The 19,030-nt window shown below is 51.6% G+C and overlaps 1 protein-coding gene and 1 long non-coding RNA gene across 5 annotated transcripts in view; one reads left to right on the forward strand and one right to left on the reverse strand.

Annotated features, from left to right (window-relative positions):
- Positions 1-19,030, reverse strand: part of FAM178B (family with sequence similarity 178 member B) — a 106,189-nt gene that overhangs the window by 38,216 nt on the left and 48,943 nt on the right. For all 4 annotated transcript variants that reach the window (XM_054475916.1, XM_054475915.1, XM_054475914.1 and 1 more), the window contains 4 exons: positions 14,205-14,319; positions 8,525-8,618; positions 6,489-6,665; positions 6,176-6,273 (listed from right to left, as the gene is read on the reverse strand). In XM_054475916.1, the coding sequence (XP_054331891.1) occupies positions 6,176-6,273; positions 6,489-6,665; positions 8,525-8,618; positions 14,205-14,319 (484 nt within the window). The remainder of the gene's footprint in view (positions 1-6,175; positions 6,274-6,488; positions 6,666-8,524; positions 8,619-14,204; positions 14,320-19,030) is intronic.
- Positions 4,099-10,870, forward strand: LOC129030519 (uncharacterized). The gene is made up of 3 exons (XR_008500670.1): positions 4,099-4,437; positions 4,777-4,905; positions 9,082-10,870. It is a non-coding gene; the product is annotated as an uncharacterized LOC129030519 (long non-coding RNA).

Below are 19,030 nucleotides of genomic sequence, written 5' to 3' on the forward strand. Positions count from 1 at the left end.
TCCACGGCTGTGTCTGCTGAGATGGAAAATGGGTACATGGAGTCCATTTAACTAGCCTCTTAACGTTTGTATATGTCTTGAAATTATCTATAACCAAATTTTTTTTTTTTTTTTTTTTTTTTTGAGACTAAGTCTCACTCTGCCTCCTAGGCTGGAGTGCAATGGCACAATCTCGGCTCACTGCAACCTCTCCCTCCCGGGTTCAAACGATTCTCCTGTCTCAGCCTCCTGAATAGCTGGGATTACAGGTGCATGCCACCATACCCAGCTTTTTTTTTTTTTTTTTTTTTTTTTGTATTTTTAGTAGAGACGGGGTTTCACCATGTTGGCCAGGCTGGTCTTGAACTCCTGACCTCAAGTTATCCACCCACCTCGGCCTCCCAAAGTGCTGGGATTACAGGTGTGAGCCACCGCACCCAGCCAACAAAATTTTAAGAACTTATTAAATAGAAGTGATTCTGGCTAATTGGCGAGAACTGGCTGTGGGGGTAAGAGCAGGAGCTCGGAGGCTGACAGGGTCTTTAAAAAGGGGAAACAAGAGGATAGGCACGGTGGCTCACGCCTATAATCCCAGCACTTTGGGAGGGCGAGGCAGGCGGATCACAAGGTCAGGAGTTCAAGACCAGCCTGCCCAACATGGAGAAACCTCGTCTCTACTAAAAATTCAAAAATTAGCTGGGTGTGGTGGCACGCACCTGTAGTCCCAGGCACTCGGGAGGCTGAGGCAGGAGAATTGCTTAAACCCGGGAGGTGGAGGTTGCAGTGAGCCGAGACTGTGCCATTGCACTCCAGCCTGGGCGACAGAGTGGGGAAAAAAAAAAGAAAAAGAAAAAAAGAAAGGGGGAAACAAGCCCAAGGCAACCAAAAACACTCCTATTAACCTCACACCCAAAGATGACCTTTCTTTTCCCCTAAACAGAACTGGCATCATGCTTTACATATGGCTTCAAAGCCTTTTTTCCATTCGGCGTTATTTCATTAACTTTCCCATTTTCCTGTAACATCATTTTTAGGTACTGTATAATACTCTGTAGCACGGGCAGAACTGAATTGATGGTGGGGCACTGAGGCAGTTTCCAGTTCTTCACTATCATGACATTGCTACGGCAAACATCCTTGTCAATGAATCTTTGCCATCTAGTTCCCCAGAAAACGATCTAGTTTTTTGAAGGGTGTGCACATTTTAAAGTCATTTGCTTGATTTTGCCAAATTGGCCTCCAGAGGGACTACTGACCGCACCTCATGAGCAGGGAAGCATATGCCTGTTTCCTCACATCCTGCCAACAATGGGCAGCACTGTCTTTTCGGATTGATTCTGGTCTGCCAGGCAAGGAACTCTACGTCATTGTCAGGGCTGGTTTCGTGAGCCATTTTAGGCAGGCTTTGTCCATTCCTCCATCTGACCAGGCAGCCTGCGTGAGCTGGCTTCATCTGACCTTCTGCTTTGAAGCAGCGCGCACAGGATGTTTAATGAATAGCCGCAGACAGTGAAGGAAGAGGATCCCCAGAGCCTGGGACATCAGCTTTCAGTAGAGTGCAAGCAGTTGCAGGAGCCCTGAACAGAAGCGGGGATGGCATGCTGCTCTTCCCAAAGCTGCCTGAGCTGCCCCAGTGGGGCCACCTCCCAAGGTGGACGTTCCTCCAAGAACCTCCTTCTTCCCCTTGGCTGTTTCAGGTGGTCTGCCTTAGTATTCACTTTCATTTTTCATGGTTAGGCCCAGCTCTTCCTTACATTTGCAGCGCATCCCATGAAGTTTTGAACGCTGAGGCAGGGGCTGCGGGTGTACTGCATGAGCGTCAGCAGGAGTTCTCGCTTTGTGCTTAACCAGTCAGTCGAGTAGACGAAGAGTGTGACAGCCCTTCGTACAACAATCTGCCCTTCTTCCTGGGGTCAGTCCGGGCACAGAGCCCAGTGGGGCAGCCACCAGTGAAGGTAGCCAGTAAGCTCTGTGGCCGCCGCGGGGAGCACAGTGGAGCAGCGGCTCACTGAAGACCCACAGTGAGTACAACGCGGCAGGAAAAAAGAATTAGGAGCCCTTTACAACCCAATCAGGGATGACGGCCAGAACACACCCTGAAGAGCAAAGAAGGTGCGGGAACGGCGGGTATGTGCACACGCAGACAGAGGCTGGCGGCCAGCCAGGTGGCTCTGGCTCAGGGGAAGAAGTGCATTTTCAACATCAAATCTGAAAGGAGTACTTTCAAAAAGGTACTCCCTTGGTACCTTATGAATTTTGTTTTATTTGAATGCTTTTATCTATTTAGAAAAATAAAATCAATAACACTGATCCGGATAAGGCACCCTCCTTCCTAGTAAAGCTCTTGGCACAAAGCATCACCCTGCTGACGTGGCTGCCTGAAAAGCAGGCGCAAGATGCTCTGTTTCATTCATTTCCTGGCATTTAAAGGGCACTTGCCATGGGCCCTGGAGCTACCCACAGATTCCACAAAAGACACTGATTCATGAAATCACAGTTTAACATGGCTAGCAGATGAAGGAGCGAAGTCATAGACTTAGGATATGGAGAAGGTAGCTTCAAATCTGTCTTGAAAGGATGAATTATTAAGACCAAAAAGGTGAGGCATGGGGGCTGACACCCATGATCCCAGCAGTTTGGGAGGCTGAAGTGGGAAGATCACTTCAGCCCAGGGGTTTGAGACCAGCCTGCACAACATAGGGAGACCTTGTCTCTACAAAAAATTTAAAAATTAGATGGGTGTGTTGGCATGTGTCTGTAGTCCTAGCTACTAAGGAGGTTGAGGCAGGAGGATTACTTGATCCCAAGAGGTCGAGGCTGCAGTGAGCCATGATGGTACCACTGCACTCCAGCCTGGGCGACAGAGTGAGACCCTCTCTCAAGAAACAAAACAAAAGGCAGAAAAATTGACGTTGGGTCCCCACTGGCTGTTTGGGGATGGAAAAAATCAAGTTAGATCCTTCTCACATACCAAGGACAAACAGATTACACAGTTGGGATTAAGAGCTGATGGAAACAAAGTAAAGCCAGTCCTGAAAGAGAAGAAAGCACACTATCTTTATGGTCTTGGTGGGGAAACCCTTCGTCTTCCATATGGAAAGATTACATTACACAAAAATCCCAATCAATTCTCTGCATTATACATAAAACTGTCCTGTAAATCTAAATATATTCTAAAATAAAAAAAAGGACTGAAAAAGTAAAAAAAAAAAAAAAAAAAAAAAAAGAAAAAAAATTCCAGTTCACTGAAAGGTACCATAAAGATTTAAAAAGGACAATCTATATAATCTTTGGAGAAAACACATTGTAACATAATAAGCAACATGAAGATCAATAGAGTTGATAAGAAGATAAATTAACTGATAGGAAAGTGGGTAAGAAATACCAAAAGGTAATTTACAGTAAGAGAAACACAAAAGGCCAATAAATACATGAAAAGATACTCAATTTTACTGGTAATCGGGGAAACGAAAATTAGAACCACAGGATGTTTTCCACTCATCAGATTGACTAAAACTCAAAAACAAAACTGAGAATATGTAGCATTAATGAGAATGCAGAAAAATATGCACTTTCATACCTATTTGGTGGTGTTACTAATAGGTCCAGCTTTACATACTTTAGGGTTGCAATTTCACTTCAAGGAATTTATCTCATAGAAATATCTGCACAGACGCCCAAAGCTCATATAAACAGTTACTGGAAGAATGTCCAGTATTAGTAAGGGAGGACATGTTATCTTATGCCCAATTTCTGCCTCAAAGAAAAAGTAGGAGTTAAAGAAAAGACAGAAATGAAATCAGTAGTCAGACAGCCCAGTGCTGCATTCCAGGCCTGGTAGTTACAGACTGACCCCTGACTTAACTGGTTTATGTTATCTATAGATTCCAGACATTATATGGGAAAGCACTGTGAAAATCCCTGTCCTGTTCTGTTCCATTCTGATTACCAGTGCATGCAGCCCCCAGTCACGTACCCACGGCTTGCTCAATCGATCACGACCCTCTCACGTGGGCTCTCTTAGAGTTGTAAGCCCTTAAAAGCGACAGGAATTGCTGACTCAGGGAGCTCAGTTTAATGCTCCCAGCTGAATAAAGCCCTTTCCTTCCACAACTTGGTGTCTGAGGGATTCTTGACTGTGGCCCGTCCTGCTACATTAGGAGACTACAGTGGCACACACGCTAGGGAAATACTATGCAGCTGTGAAAAGAGTGAGGTTTATTGTGTGTATGTGTGAGAAAAACAACCACAAACACCATGCCCTGGATGGAGCAAATGAAAAACTGGCTGGACGAGGTGGATGAGGGGATCTAGGGACCAGCCTAAGAATTTGCACCTGGCCCTGCAGGCAACGGGAAACATGGCAAGGCAGAGATGTGATCATCACAGGAACCCCCAGGCATCTACAGAGCAGATAGACTTTGGAGAAGAGGAAGAAATGCCTCTGCCACCCTCCAGGTGAGCCGGTGAGATGAAAGCAGGAAAGGAGGTGACTGATTTACATGAGCCAGACATGGTCCTGGCTGTCACGGAGTTGGATTTAGGATACAGAAGGCAGAAAGGACAGGATTTAGGGACGAAAGGGGTAACAGGTGGGGATGGCAGAAACCTCTAGGACTGTAATTTCCAGCTGGCAAAGCAGAGTGGATGGGCGGTCTTGGAAGAACAGGGAATCAGGAGGCAGGGTCGGCCTCTCCATCCCATGAAGAAATCCCAGGCTGCTGGGCTGCAGGCAGCCTCCCTGACTGAGGCCCCTGGAGTCCTCTGACAGAGCTTCCAGAAGTCTCATTCTTTCAGAGAGAGGATGAAACCTGCCCTCTCCCAACTGTGCACAGGCTGCCTCTCTGCCAGCCAGATTCCCAGGAAAGACAGAAAGAGATGGGACTGCCTGCTCAGCACTGAAGCGGAGCCCAGGACAAACTGAAGGTAACTTAGTCAACAAGCAGAGCCTCTACCAGGCTGGGCCCTGGGGGTGTGAGGCGATTCAAACTCCAAGCCGGCTCCCAGAGACCACCCTCGGAACAGTGCAGGGGAAGGAAAGGGGTCCCAGTGGAGGGTAACACAGAGGTGTCTGCCAAAGGTGAGGGGTAGGAAGGGAGTCATTCTAGGCAGGAGGAGCTGCAAAGGGACAGGCCCAGAAAAAGAAGGGAACAGGGAGAGAGAAGAGCAAGGCAAGTGGATGGGAGTGGTCTGCTCCGGGAAGGGCAGGCAATTCCGTAAGACTGTAGCCAAAAGTGGGAGAAGGAAAGTGGAGAGAGAAGCAGGGCCAGATCCAGCCAATGGGCCTTATCTCCTCCTGGGCTGAGTTTGTTTACCCACTTCATTCATTCGAAAAGAATTTACAGGCCAGGCGTGGTGGCTCATGCCTGTAATCTCAGCACTTTGGGAGGCCGAGGCGGGCAGATCACGAGGTCAGGAGATTGAGACCATCCTGGCTAACACGGTGAAACCCTGTCTCCACTAAAAATATAAAAATTAGCCAGGTGTGGTGGCGGGTGCCTGTAGTCCCAGCTACTCGGGAGGCAGAGGCAGGAGTATGGCGTGATCCCAGAAGGCGGAGCTTGCAGTGAGCCGAGATCACGCCACTGCACTCCAGCCTGGGTGACAGAGCAAGACTCTGTCTCAAGAAGAAGAAGAAAAAAAAAAAAAAAATTACAGAGCGCCAAACAGCACACTAGGCACTGTTCTAGATCTGGGACAATATGGCAGTGACCCTGACAAGGTAGCTGTTCTGGTAGAGGTAACTTCGAGGAAAGCCACAGCCATAAACAAGGAAACAAACAGTAACATAATTTCTGGCTGGGGTAAATGCTAGGCAGAAAACAAAACAGAAGGATGAATCGAAAGGTGAGAGTGGGAGTGGGGTGATCACGAGACAGAATTCAGCTGAGGTCTGAATGACAAGGAGGAGCTGAAGACTGAGGAGGGAGCCCCAAAGAAAGGAGAGTGGGGGCCCTGCAGGCAGGAGCTAATTGCACAAGGCAATTGTTTTGCTAATAAGACCATGTTAAGAAAATTAAGCTTTTTTTCATTTGTAAAGAACTCATTAGTGAGTTATATTTTTAGTTCTCCCTCCCGGGGATTAGAAATTGGGCAGGGGAGGTTTGTTGGGGCTGATGGGGAGGACTCTGGATCCCTACAAGACCCCGAAGAGATGCGTGTGAGAGGGAGGAGGCAGTGGGGGAGCAGCACGCACCTGCTCCGGGAGGTCATGTCCGGGAAGAACTGCACGAGGGCCAGCAGGTTGTGGTGGTGGTCAGACACCCAGCTCAGGGTGCAGCACAGTTCCTGGAGCTGCAGGAGAGGGACACCTCATGGGCTACAGGAGAACACTGCCTTCCCCCTGCTCTCGCCACCCAGCCTGCACAGGGGAGTAAGTGGGCAGTCACAGAGACCAGGGACATTCTGATGACCTCCAGGCAGTGCCATCCCCACCCAGGGCACTCTAGGGGCCACCTTGGTCCCTAGTGACGAAGCTGTGTGAGGACCAGGCTCTGGGCGTCTAGTACCTTCCCTGGCCACTCCCGGATGTTCTCCAGGAGCAAGAGGAGAAGCTGCTGGAGGTCAACCTTGGGCAGCAGGCGGAGCCCCACGTCCAGGCCAGTGCGGCACAGCAGCTCAATCAGTCCCATGAGGTTCTCGTCAGTGTAGGCCCCCGGCTGGGCCTGGGCACACAGCGCCAGAAACTGTAGAGAGAAAAGAGGGCAGGGGTGGCCGGGGCGTGGGAGAACAGGAGAGTACTTCGAGGACCAGTTCCCTGGGAGACACTTAGGCAAGAGGGATGGTACTGTGAGCCCCGCGGCCATGCTGGGTAGGAGCTCAGGAAACAGTGAGGCTAGGATTCGGGGTCCCTGCAGGGTCCTGGGTGGCAGGCACAGGTGTGGAGAGTGTGCTTGTCAGAGGCGTTTGAAACAGAGCAACTCCATCTTGAATAGGGGCTGGGTAAAACAAGGCTGAGACCTACAGGCTGCATTCCCAGGAGGTTAGGTATTCTTACTCACAGAATGAGATAGGAGATTGGCACGATACAGCTCACAAAGACCCCGCTGATAAAACAGGTTACAGTAAAGAGGCCGGCCAGATACCACCAAAACCAAGATGATGACCAGAGTGACCTCTGGTCGGCCTCACTGCTCATTATATGCTAATAATAATGAATTAGCATGCTAAAAGACACTCCCACCAGCACCATGACAGTTTACACATACCATGGCAATGTCAGGAAGTTACCCTATATGGTCTAAAAAGGCAAAGAACCCTCAGTTCTGGGAATTGCCCACCCCTTGCCCAGAAAACTCATAATCCACCTCTTACTTAGCACGTAATCAAGAAATAACCATAAAAATACTACACCAGCAGCCCTTGGGGCTGCTCCGCCTATGGAGTAACCATTCTTTATTCTTTTACTTTTTTTTGAGACAGAGTCTTGCTCTGTCACCCAGGCTGAAGTGCAGTGACTCCATCTTGGCTCACTGCAACCTCCGCCTCCCAGGTTCCAGCAATTCTTCTGCCTCAGCTTCCCAAGTAGCTGGGATTACAGGCACACGCCACCACGCCCGACTAATTATTGTATGTTTAGTAGAGACGGGGTTTCACCATGTTGGTCAGGCTGATCTTGAACTCCTAACTGCAGGTGATCCACCCACGTTGGCCTCCCAAAGCGCTAAGATTACAGGCATGAGCCCCCGTACCCGGCCTATTCATTTACTTTCTTAATAAACTTGCTTTCATTTTACTCTACGGATTTGCTTCCAATTCTTTTTATTTTTGAGATGGAGTTTCTCTCTTGTTGCCCAGGCTAGAGTGCAATGGCGCAGTCTCAGCTCACTGCAACCTCCACCTCCCAGTTTCAAGCGATTCTCCTGCCTCAGCCTCCATGCCTGGCTAATTTTTGTATTTCGTGTAGAGACAGGGTTTCGCCATGTTAGCCAGGCTGGTGTCGAACTCCTGACCTCAGGTGATCCACCTGCCTCGGCCTCCCAAAGTGCTGGCATTACAGGCATGAGCCACTGCGTCCAGTCTTTTTGTTTGTTTTTTTGAGATGGAGTCTCGCTCTGTCGCCCAGGCTGGAGTACAGTGGTGCCATCTCGGCTCACTACAACCTCTGCCTCTCAGGGTCAGGCAATTCTCCTGTCTCAGCCTCCTGAGTAGATGGGACTACAGGTGTCCGCCATCATGCCCGGCTGATTTTTTTTGTATTTTTAGTAGAGATGGGGTTTCACCATGTTGGTCAGGCTGGTCTGGAACTCCTGACCTCAAATGATCCACCTGCCTCAGCCTCCCAAAGTGCTGGGATTACAGGCGTGAGCCACCATGCCTGGCCCCAATTCTTTCTTGTGCAAGAACCAAGAACCCTCTCTTGGGGCCTAGATCAGGACCCGTTTCCAATAACAGTTTCTGTAGCATCCGGCCCACAGCCAGCACAGTGCCTGCCGTGGTGCTGAGCTCGCCGGAGATTCTCCGTGACGCTCCCGGAATTAAGCTGCTGAAGGGGTCTGAACTGCGAGCCGAGAGTGCCCTACATGAGGCAGGCGGCTTGACTCACCTTGTAGATGTGGCCCAGGCTGATGTCCAAGGCAACCTCTTGGGGAGCGTCCTGTTCCTCATTCTCACTCAGGCCAGCCTCGCCTGGAAGCACCCTGTGGTAAGACAACAACAGTGACGATGGGAAACCCAGGAGGGGGCACAGGGGCAGGAGTGAGGCGCAAAGTGGGACACTGCTGCCCTGAGGCTGCTCATCTGCTGGACACAGCAAATTCTTCCACACAGATGATCTCATGCAGTTTCTGAGGGCCAAGAATCCAGGGCAGCTCTGTTGGGTGGTCCTGGCTCAGGGGTCTCTCGGATGTTGCCCTCAAGATGTTGGGTGGGGCTGCGGTCACCTGAGCCTGACTAGGCTGGAGGGCCTGCCTCCCGGCTCACTCACCTGGTCACTGATCCACAGGCCCCAGGGCCTCTCCACACAGTTTCTCCACATGGCCACTGGTTCTCCAAAGCCAGTGGTGAAAGAGAGAGGAAGAGAGAATACGCCCAAGACAGAGCCGCAAACTTGCACAACCTAACCTTGAAAGTGACATCCCACCTCTTCTGCTGGTCACACAGGCCCAACCTGACTTGGTGTAGGAGGAGGCTACAGAACTACGTGAACTCTAGGAGTGGGGGACGCATGGGGGTGCTCCCTGGGGACTGGCTCCCACGTGCTACCATTCAGGTGAGGCCTCGAGCTTTAGTTTTCCGGAAAATCTTGGAAACCAGAAAATCACACTTCCAATCCCCCCAAAGTCCGTGAGTTCTCCCTGGGTCCGTTCGACAAGGGTGAGCCTACATACACTGCAAAGTGGTAGCTGACACGGGGGCTGGCTCACAAGCCAGCACATATGGGGGAAATCAGAATAAAACATCCCTGAAAACCCCCTCCAAAGGTGTCACCCTGAGCTGATGTGCTGTCTGCTGACAAGACCTGCATGGCCAGTTTCCCCGAGTGACGGACCCGATCTGGCTGAGCACCAGATGATATTAGAGACCAGGGCTGGGGAAAGAAAAATCCCCCCCCTTTAAAGATCAAGCCACACACAGGGTGGTGAGATGCTTACGGTGAGGGGGACCTTGGTGGGGCTTAGTGGATGGCAGTCTCATCACCCTTTCCACAAGCCTCCCTCCCAGGCACGCGCTCACAGGACGAGAGCCTGGGCGGGATCACCTTCATCCTCTCTATGGCCGAATGTACATTGTTCATTTCAAGTATGTTAAGTGAGCTTATGATGAGGGTCCCCTCTGCTGTCTCACCCACTTCTCCACTCTTAAGAAACGGCTTAAGGTTCCTGCTAACAGTGGTAAGTGAAGATATTGAGGACAACCACACTGCTGATGACAGCAGGCTCCAGGCAGCCCCCTGGCACAGGGGAGGAAGAGCACCGTCCTACAGCTCCTGTGAAGTCTCTGCTCTTCTCTGCTTGGCACTGGCGCTGAGCTCAGAGGGGAGGGAGGCGAGACCTGTCTCCGAGGTACCAGGAAGTTGGTGCCAACAAACCAAACTTGGTGGGGGAGTGGAAACTGCGGCTGGGCTCAGTCCTTCTTCCAGATTTCAGCATTTATTAGGGCCACAACTGAATGGGTAAGGCTGGCATTTGCACATCTGGGCACAGGCTGGGCCTGCGCCAGTATGTGAGGGGAAGCTCTGGTTTGTACCAGCCTTGAGTGTGAACACACGCAGCCATAGGTGGGTGTGCTTTCAGGTTTCTCAGCACGGGGCACACAGAGTTGACTACAAACATCTGCAGAAGAGAGATGCTGCCAAGGGGAGAAGGAACGTTGAAGGTGTGAGGTGGTGACATGTGTTTTTTGAGCTGCAGAGAGGAGTGTGGCTGTGGGGAGAGCCCTGTCCTCCTTGGAAAGAAATGTCAGCCTTCCCAAGTGAATGCCTGGCTGGCCAGAGTTCCAGAACTTTGTGGGCCCACGGACTCATGGGCAATATAATGGGGGTCCTCTAATCCTTGCCTTTCAGAGGACTCACTTGACTGAACTGCTGGCATCTGCAGCTGCTGTTCTGAGATGCAGCATCAGCTGATCCCCGAAACTCCACCACTGCTGTCAACAAGGGGCCACAGCCCGGGAATTCAACGGCCTATCTATTATCCCCGCTCCCCTCCTGGGCTCAGCAGGTTAGAGTGAGCTGATGGTCCCACCACTGGACTCTGATGAGCAAAGCAGCTTCACTGCTCCCACGCCTGGCTCCAGGGTCTGTGGCCAGCACCTAGGAACTGGGTTTCTGTCTCGGAGACACCGTTCAATACTCATTAACCTTACAAGGGACATGTCACTGGCCTCTACCCAGGTATCCGCATCTTCTTCCCCCAAAAGTTGAAAAAATGAAGTTACCATCTGCATGGCATTCTGACATTCTCAGAGGGAAGATTGCAGGTACAGTGTATGAGCACCACTACCACCTTAACCAAGAGCTGTCTCCTTAATCAACTGCCCCCTTACTTGATAGGATGCCCTGTCAACGTGTTAATTGTCATGTATTTACCCCTTTGGTCTCTGCACCAGGCTGCTCCTTTGAAAACCAAGTGGCTGGCGGGGCGTGGTGGCTCACGCCTGTAATCCCAGCACTTTGGGAGGCCGAGGCAGGCAGATCACTTGAGGTCAAAAGTTCAAGACCAGCCTGGCCAACATGGTGAAACCCCATCTCTACTAAAAATACAAAAATTAGCAGGCATGGTAGCACGCACCTGTAATCCCAGGTACTCAGGAGGCTGAGGCAGGAGAATCGCTTTAACCCGGAGGCGGAGGTTGTAGTGAGCCAAGACGGCACCACTGCACTCCAGCCTGGGCAACAAGAGTGAAACTCTGTCTCAAAAAAAAAAAAAAAGAAAGAAAAGAAAAGAAAACCAAGTGGCCAAGGCTTCTGGCACCAGGAAACAGCTCCAGGCTTTTGGTCTTCAGCGGCCAGGCCTGCGCATCGGAGCAGGGCTCTAACTTCAGCTGGGCTTGGTAGCAGGAACAGCCTTGGAGGACCACGCACAGCCTTGGAGGACCATGCTATGTTGCTGCGTGGGCATGAGCCCCTCTGAGGATGCTGATGAGCTCCCCCACCACCCGCTTCCCATTCATATCCACGCTCCATCCTTTCCTTGAAACGTCCTCCTGTTTCTCCTCCCCAGTCTCATCACTGAGCAGAGGGCCACTGTTTCCAACAAGGTGGATGCCAGGAGATCTGCATGGCCCAGCTGCGGAAGGACTGCATCTTTCTGAAAGGAAATCTGGAAGCGCTAGATGGGAGATGGTGATGGCTTTTAAGGAAATCCGAGATTAGGAAGAAATGTTGGAAGACTTGTCTTTCTCAGAGCAACTAGAGAGACAGCCCAGTCACGGTGGGGCCATGCACAGACGTCTGAGGCCCTCATTTTGAGCCCTGGCCATTGTGAGGCACTGTGGGTAGCCCAGGAGAAGCCCCAGAGGTATCCATTCCCCTGGATGGAGGCATCCCTGGAAGTCCACAGAAAAAAGATGCCTGGGCGGAGCCAGCTCGCACAAGACAGCCTCTGAGTTGGTGAGGAGCCAGGACAAGAAGGAACACAGGGAGAAGATAGCCTGCCGTGGGGTTTCTCTTGGGGCCCATGCATCCATGAAGGATGCCACACCGTTGGGGAGGAGATGCTGGAACCTCCTTGATGCTTCCCGAATACTCCGGAGGGGTCACCCTCCAATCCATGACACAACGCAGCAGCCCAGGAAACCTACCCAGGCATTTTCGCCATCCTCCCACCCCGAGGAAGACACGGGGAGGGGCTCCAGGCAGGAAAGCCTCCCCAGCCCTGAGGGGCTTGGCAGGTGGTCCCCAGCCTGCTCCCAGAGCCAGGAGCAGGGAAATCAGCCCTGCGGCTGTCAGCCAGGTCCTCGAGGGTAGTTCTGAATCCTCTGATGGGAAATGGTGTCAACAGCCAGGCCAAGGTCTGGGGCCCAAAGGAGGTAGACGTTAAAACGGTGTGTCTGGGACACACCATGAGGCCCTGGCAGCTCCCTGGGCCCGATCTAGGACAACACAGCCCTGCTTTCCTCCCACACAAGGCTTAACTGCGCCTGGGAAAGCTGAAGTCTGTGTGCTGGGGTTTGTGTCCCAAAGTACTTGAGATGATGGGTTTAAAGGGCCACAGTTCTCATCCCTCCTGCCCACTCTGCCTCTGGAGACAACGGATTTGTCACACAGCATGAAGGGCAAGCCGCAGTCAAATCCTGGGAGAACCAGCAGGCAGTGGGGGAAGCAGCTCTTTGCAGAGCAGAGCAAGACCCGGTGGCTAAGTCTCCAGTGCCGCCTCCCACTCCCAGGAGGACACAGGGACACTCAGCACAGCAGTCACAAGTGGCTCTTCTGGACTCCACGGCCCCTGCCTGCCTCAGACGTTCATTTGTTTTTCTGAGTGTAATTCTCTCCCCCGCTCATCCAAGACGGTGTGCGATTGCAGCTCTGTGCCAGGAGGAGGCAAGTGGCTCATTACACCAGACATGGAGCTGCGAGCTCCAGGAGGGAAAGGGGCAGGAGCACGGCAGGCTGGCACATGTGTGGGGTATTTATAGCAGAGCTGAGTGTGGTTTGGCTTGGCAGACAATTGCTAAACACAGTCGTGGAACAGGTTCTTAGGCGAGCTCCCACTTTCCATGCAGAGGAACATCTGCCCGCCAAGGCAAGGGAAGGGGGCCTGGCACCTCCTGGGGCTGAGGGATTGTCAGCGGGAAGCATGGGGGGAAGTCCTATACGACAGCCCCTCCAGGCTTCAAAACACTCTGTTCCATCTCAAATCACCTTCTCCAAGGGTTCTCAAGAGAGTTTGGATGTGCTAAAATTTGTAGAACAAGATGATGATATATAACACTTCTACGACCTTAAGCTAAGTCGCCATCCGCCCACCAGAGCTATTTATGCATCATGTGGCATTCCTCTCCACAGGCAGGGACCAGGCATAGGCAAATGATCATGAATGTCCACCAGCAAGTCAGCCCGGGGCTCAACGGGGGCACTCACAACACAAAACTGAGGGTTGTGGGAACGTAAAAGCATGCCCTGCTGTTCGTGAGTGGATACTAGGTAACGTGCCAAACAAGTGGCTTGAAGAGACTCAAGGGACTGGGACGTGTCTGCAAGGATATTAACCAGGCTGTGAAGTCTGGGTTTCACCAGAGAGTGGGGGCAGCAGGGGCTGAGTCAGGAAGTGCCAAAAACAGGCTCATACATCCCGGGGGCTTCCCATCTCCCTGAGGCTGGGAGCAAGGAAATTCCTTCTTGGTGTGATACTCAGATCCACAGGTGGGGGTGTGTGGTTGTTCTGTAATTCCCTACACATGGGATAGAGCCTGAGTCCAGCAACTTCCAAACAAACAAGAGAACAGGTGGCTGGGCGTGGGGTGGCTCATACCTGTAATCTCAGCACTTTGGGAGGCCAAAGCAGAAGGATCGCTTGAGCCTAAGAGTTGAAGACTAGCCCGGACAACGTAGGGAGACCCCCCCGCCACCTCTACAAAAAATTAAAAAATTCGCCAGGTGGTGGTGCGTGCCTGTAGTCTCAGCTACTCAGGAGGCTGAGGTGGGAGGATCACTTGAGCCTGGGAGGTGGAGGCCACAGTGAGCTGTGATTGTACCCCTGTATTCCAGTTCTGAGTGACAGAGAGAGACCCTGTCTCTTAAAAAAAATGAAAGAAAAAGGCAGTGAGGAAGGAGAAGTACTCACCTGCCACCGTGCCAAAGGGGCCCCAGAGGGTACAGGGCAGGACTGTGGGCACCCAGGCTGTGGAATGCCTCCCTGACTTCTTGCAGTGAGGGGCACCACAGGTGCTTGTCTTCATCTGTCAGGCCAAAAGGAAGCAGAGGGTTAGAGTGGGGAACGGAGGGCAGGGCGCACCACTCCCACGAAAAGGGCTGGCCATGACCCCTGGCCCAAGATAATCAGTTTTTGCCTTCTCTGACACCACAGGTGTTATCTGGGGAAATGAAGCAACTGGTGGTTTCCAAGTACTTCTGGTCTCTCCAAAAAAAAAAAAAAATCTGACCACATCAACAAACAGGGAGAACCTTACATACTCAGGGCCTTTTTTTCTGTCAGACCACTTAAGGACATTTTTATAAGCGGGAGAGTAGAAAGATAAAAAAGAATGGGTCCGGGCATCTTCTCCAAGGATGGCTGCCCAAAACTTCCTACCCCACGTGTTCTCTGCACCGTGAGCTCCCGCACCCCACCCGGGGCAGAGCCTACGTTTCCACTCTGCTCTCATTCCTCAACATTGTCCAACTTAGCAGTTGACTTGCTTCTCCTTCTCTCTCTCCCTGGTAGAACAGGAGTCCCATGAGGGCAGGGGCCACATCTGTGTTGGTCATCTCTACAGGCCCCATGCCTAAAAACATGGCCGGTGCATGGAAGAATGAGAATGAATGAATGGAGAGAATCCAAAACAAATCTGACCAAGTACTACACAGCAAAGAGGGTGCTATGTTCTGAGTGTTTATGTGCCTCCAAAGCTCATATGTTGAAATTTAATCCCAAGTATGATAGCATCAAGAGGTGGGGCCTTTGGGAGGAAAATTAGGTCATGAGAATGGAGCTCTCACAAATGGGATCAGTGCCCTGATAATGAAAGGAGGCCTGAGGGAGCTGGTTGCCCCTTTTACCCTTCTGCCACATGAGGAATTGGCCAGAAGACCTCCTCTTTGGGGCAGAGAGCAGCTCTCGCCAGACACCAAATTTGCTGCTACCTTGATCTTGGACTTCCCAGCCTCCAGAACTGTAAGTAATAAATTTCCCAGTTTATAAATTACCCAGTCTAAGGTACTTTGTCATAGCATCTCAAATGGACCAAAACAGGGAGACTGAAAACAAGTCATAAGATGGGCTGGCAGTATCCAGAAGGCAGATGCTAAATTTGACAATGGGTGGGGCATCAGAATCAAGAACCTGGAAGCTGGGTAAGGGATATTCAGAAGCACATACTTGAGCCTTCACCATTCTAGAGGGTGAGTGTCCCACCCTGAGGACCCACTTCAGCACACTCCACTGTGCTCAGGAACTAGCCAGGTGTGGAAGATAAAAAGGCAAGCTACAGGAGACCTTGACCTCAAGGAGCTCACGGTCTAGGAGGAACAGAAGCCAGATCAAGAAATACAAGTGAATGTCTTTATGCAAATACCAAAGCACGTAAAAGGTACAGAGCCTTCTCAGAGGAGCGGGTGTTACTTGGGGGTGGTGAGGGGACAAGACAAGGAATATGAAATGTGGAAGGTGGAATGGGAATGTCTCTTTTCTGACACAGAGACAGAAAAGACGGAGGCAGGGCAGCACAAAGCAGCATGGCATGTCAAGACTGGAGGCAGAACAGACACAAAGCAGGGAGGGCTGTAGCGGGGTGGCACTTCCGCAAGGACCACTGTAAGAATCAGTTTCCTAAGCTCACTGAAAAGTGCTGGCAACAGTCCTGCCCAGCTGCAGTGCTGGCAGACGGTAGGACGGCGGGCAGAGGGTCTCTGAAACGTGCCCAAGGACATTTCTTCGGCAGGCATCGAGTATCCCTCTTTGGAAATGTATATGGGTTGAGACTCACCAAACAAGTAATTAGACTCTTGGAGGAGGAAAAACTTTCTTGTTTGTTTTTTTCCTCTCTTGGGCAACTTAACAAGTAAAGAGTGGTAATGATACCCCTTACTCGCCGCACAAACGAGCTGGGAAGAATGAAGTCTGCAAAACACAATGAGACTCTACTGGAAAGAGAGAACTGTTCACCAGGGCCTTCGGGGGACTGTGCACGTATCTACATGCACCTGTGGGCGGGCAGATGAACTTTCCAGGGAGGGGAAGACAATCAACCTAGGGCGAGGCCCCGGGAGGCCCAGGTGGGCTGGAACCTCCTGCCAGCAGCCTCAGACCCAAAGGGGGTTGTGCCTGCCTCCCCTTGAGATCCCCACCCCAGCCCACACAGGGGCATCTTCTGCTGTGAAACCCCCTGACCCACAGGCAGCAGTGCCCACTCTGCCAGCCTCCAGCTGGGCATCATCCTTTCTCCCCTCTCCCACCCAGCAGCTGCTCCACAGCACAGCACAACCCAGGCCAAGGTGTCAGGAGCAGTGTCAGAGGAGGGGCCTGGGAGGCCTTGGAACAGTTCAGTCCCCATCAGCAGCCCTGGAGGCTGGTTGGTGACTTGAGGACAGGAAAATACCACCCCGGAGCCCATAATTAACACTGCCTAGAAGTGGGCCATGCACTCAGCTTTTCCTGAGCTCTGTTTGTCCCCGATGAGGGCTTTCTGGAGAGCTGACACAGAGGAAACTCAGATGCCAGGCTGCCAGGCTCCAGCTCCCCAACTCAGTTCCTCCAGGCACAGAACAGTCGTTTTAGGTGATGCCCAGGGGAGCACCAGAGCACTGTGTCTTTTAAAATGCCAGCATGGGCCGGGCATGGTGGCTCACGCCTGTAATCCCAGCACTTTGGGAGGCCGAGGTGGGTGGATCACCTGAGGTCAGGAGTTCGAGACCAGCCTGGTCAACGTGGTGAAACCCTGTCTCTACTAAAAATACAAAAAAAAAAAAAAATTAGCCGGGCATGGTGGTGGGCGCCTGTAATCCCAGCTACTTAGGAGGCTGAGGCGGGAGAACTACTTGAACCCAGGAGGCAAAGGTTGCAGTGAGTTGAAATCATGCCACTGCACCCTAGCCTGTACAACAGAGTGAGACTCCGTCTCAAAAAAAAAAAAAAAAAAAAAAAAAAAAAAAGCCGGGCATGGTGGCTCACACCTGTAATCCCAGCACTTTGGGAGGCCGAGGCGGGCAGATCACAAGGTCAGGTCAGGAGATCAAGACCATCCTGGCTAACACGGTGAAACCCGGTCTCTACTAAAAATACAAAAATTAGCCGGGCGTGGTGTGCATGCCTGTAATCCCAGCTACTCAGGAGGCTGAGGCAGGAGAACTGCTTGAACCCGGGAGGTGGAGGTTGCAGTGAGCCGAGATCGCGCCACTGCACTCCAGCCTGGGCAACAAAGCGAGACTCCGTCTCACAAAAAAAATTTAAAAAAAAATTGCCAGTATGAACAGCTCAAAGACTCTGGGCTCTGTGTAGAGGCTGTGAGTCTGCAGGCATCCTTTAGGTTACCCTTCTGGGATGGAACTGACACTTGGGGGTGTGGGGGGAAGAGAGAGGAAGAAAATCATCAGGCCTAAAATAAAAGTGGCTTTTCCATCTGTGTCGTGGAAGAAGCTGTTAATTCACTACTGTTCTCCTGGCACCCCTTACATGGAATTGGAAATCCATGCACATCCCAAGAACCTCTTCGGCCACTGGAAGCGCCAGCCTCAGCTCCAAGACCTGGCTCCTGCCCCTCTTCTGGGCCTCCTTCATGCCCCGCGTCCTCATCCTGGGCCTTAGGGCTTTGGCAGCAGGAGACTGGGTCTGCAGGCTCCGTTCTTATCCTCCCCAACCCCCAAATCAAACAGCTAATGAGCTCTGCTGGGTGGCTGCATTGGGAGGGCCAAGCAGCACCATCTGCCTGAGTTCTAGTTCTCTGAACCCAAGATACCACAGGAGGAGGGGAGATCCCCCATCAGCCTTAATGGGCAAGGGGGCAAGGAGGCCAGGAGGCTGGTTCCTAAAGGAAAGCAAGCTACCCATCCCACTGAGTCCAATCCTAACTGGAGTGCAGGGCTCACAATGTTTACGGGAGGCTTAAAATCCAATTCTTTCATATCCTCCCAAATCTAATCACTTATCTTCCCGCAGCACTTTTCTACTTAAATTTAAACTTGTTTCAATATTGCCAGCTTTAGTCAATTAGCTTTAGCTTTAGTCATTTCAACCGTGCATTCACTCAGCAAATGGCAAGCAAACACCAGGTGCTGTTCTAAATGCCGGGGACCCAGCGGTGAACAAAACACAAAGCAGCCCTGCTCTCGGGTTGCTGTTGTTGGGTGGGGAACACACAATGCACACATGAAAGATACATACACCCAATGATGCTGGGTGGCATCCGTGGCTGGAAGGAAGGGTGGCCAGGGGACGCTGGAGCACCCTGAGTGACTTGGGGAGCCTGGCAGAGACCTGAGGCCAGGGAGCACTGCTGTCTTCTAGGTTAAGCAAGGAGCCCAGGGTGCTGGAGTGGGTGCAAGGCCCAGGCGCTGGAGGTGAGGATGGAGAGGCGGATGGGGGCGAGAGAGAGGCAGATCAGCTGGCCTGGAAGACTGGGGCAAAGGACCAGGGATGAAGGGAAGCCACTGGACTTGTAAACAGGGAGTGTCATTACCAAAGGGAGCCAAGGTCCTCAACAACAACAACAAAAAAAACAAAATCCTGTATCCCCAAACTATGACATATCCATTTCCTATTTTAAAAACATGCACATTTTGTTGCTCCGATGACAGTGTAAGCACAGGACGCAGGCAGACCGGCGTTCTCCCAAAGAGTACCACTGCCTCTCCCTGAGAAAACCGTGTGTCTAGGGAGACACTGAGAAATGCTGACTGCTTGCTGTTCCTGGTCTCTCTCACCGGCTCTTTTCCAGATCTGCACCCACATTCTTT

The sequence above is a fragment of the Pongo pygmaeus genome, chromosome 12 (genome assembly GCF_028885625.2).
Source record: "Pongo pygmaeus isolate AG05252 chromosome 12, NHGRI_mPonPyg2-v2.0_pri, whole genome shotgun sequence".
NCBI lineage: Eukaryota > Metazoa > Chordata > Mammalia > Primates > Hominidae > Pongo > Pongo pygmaeus.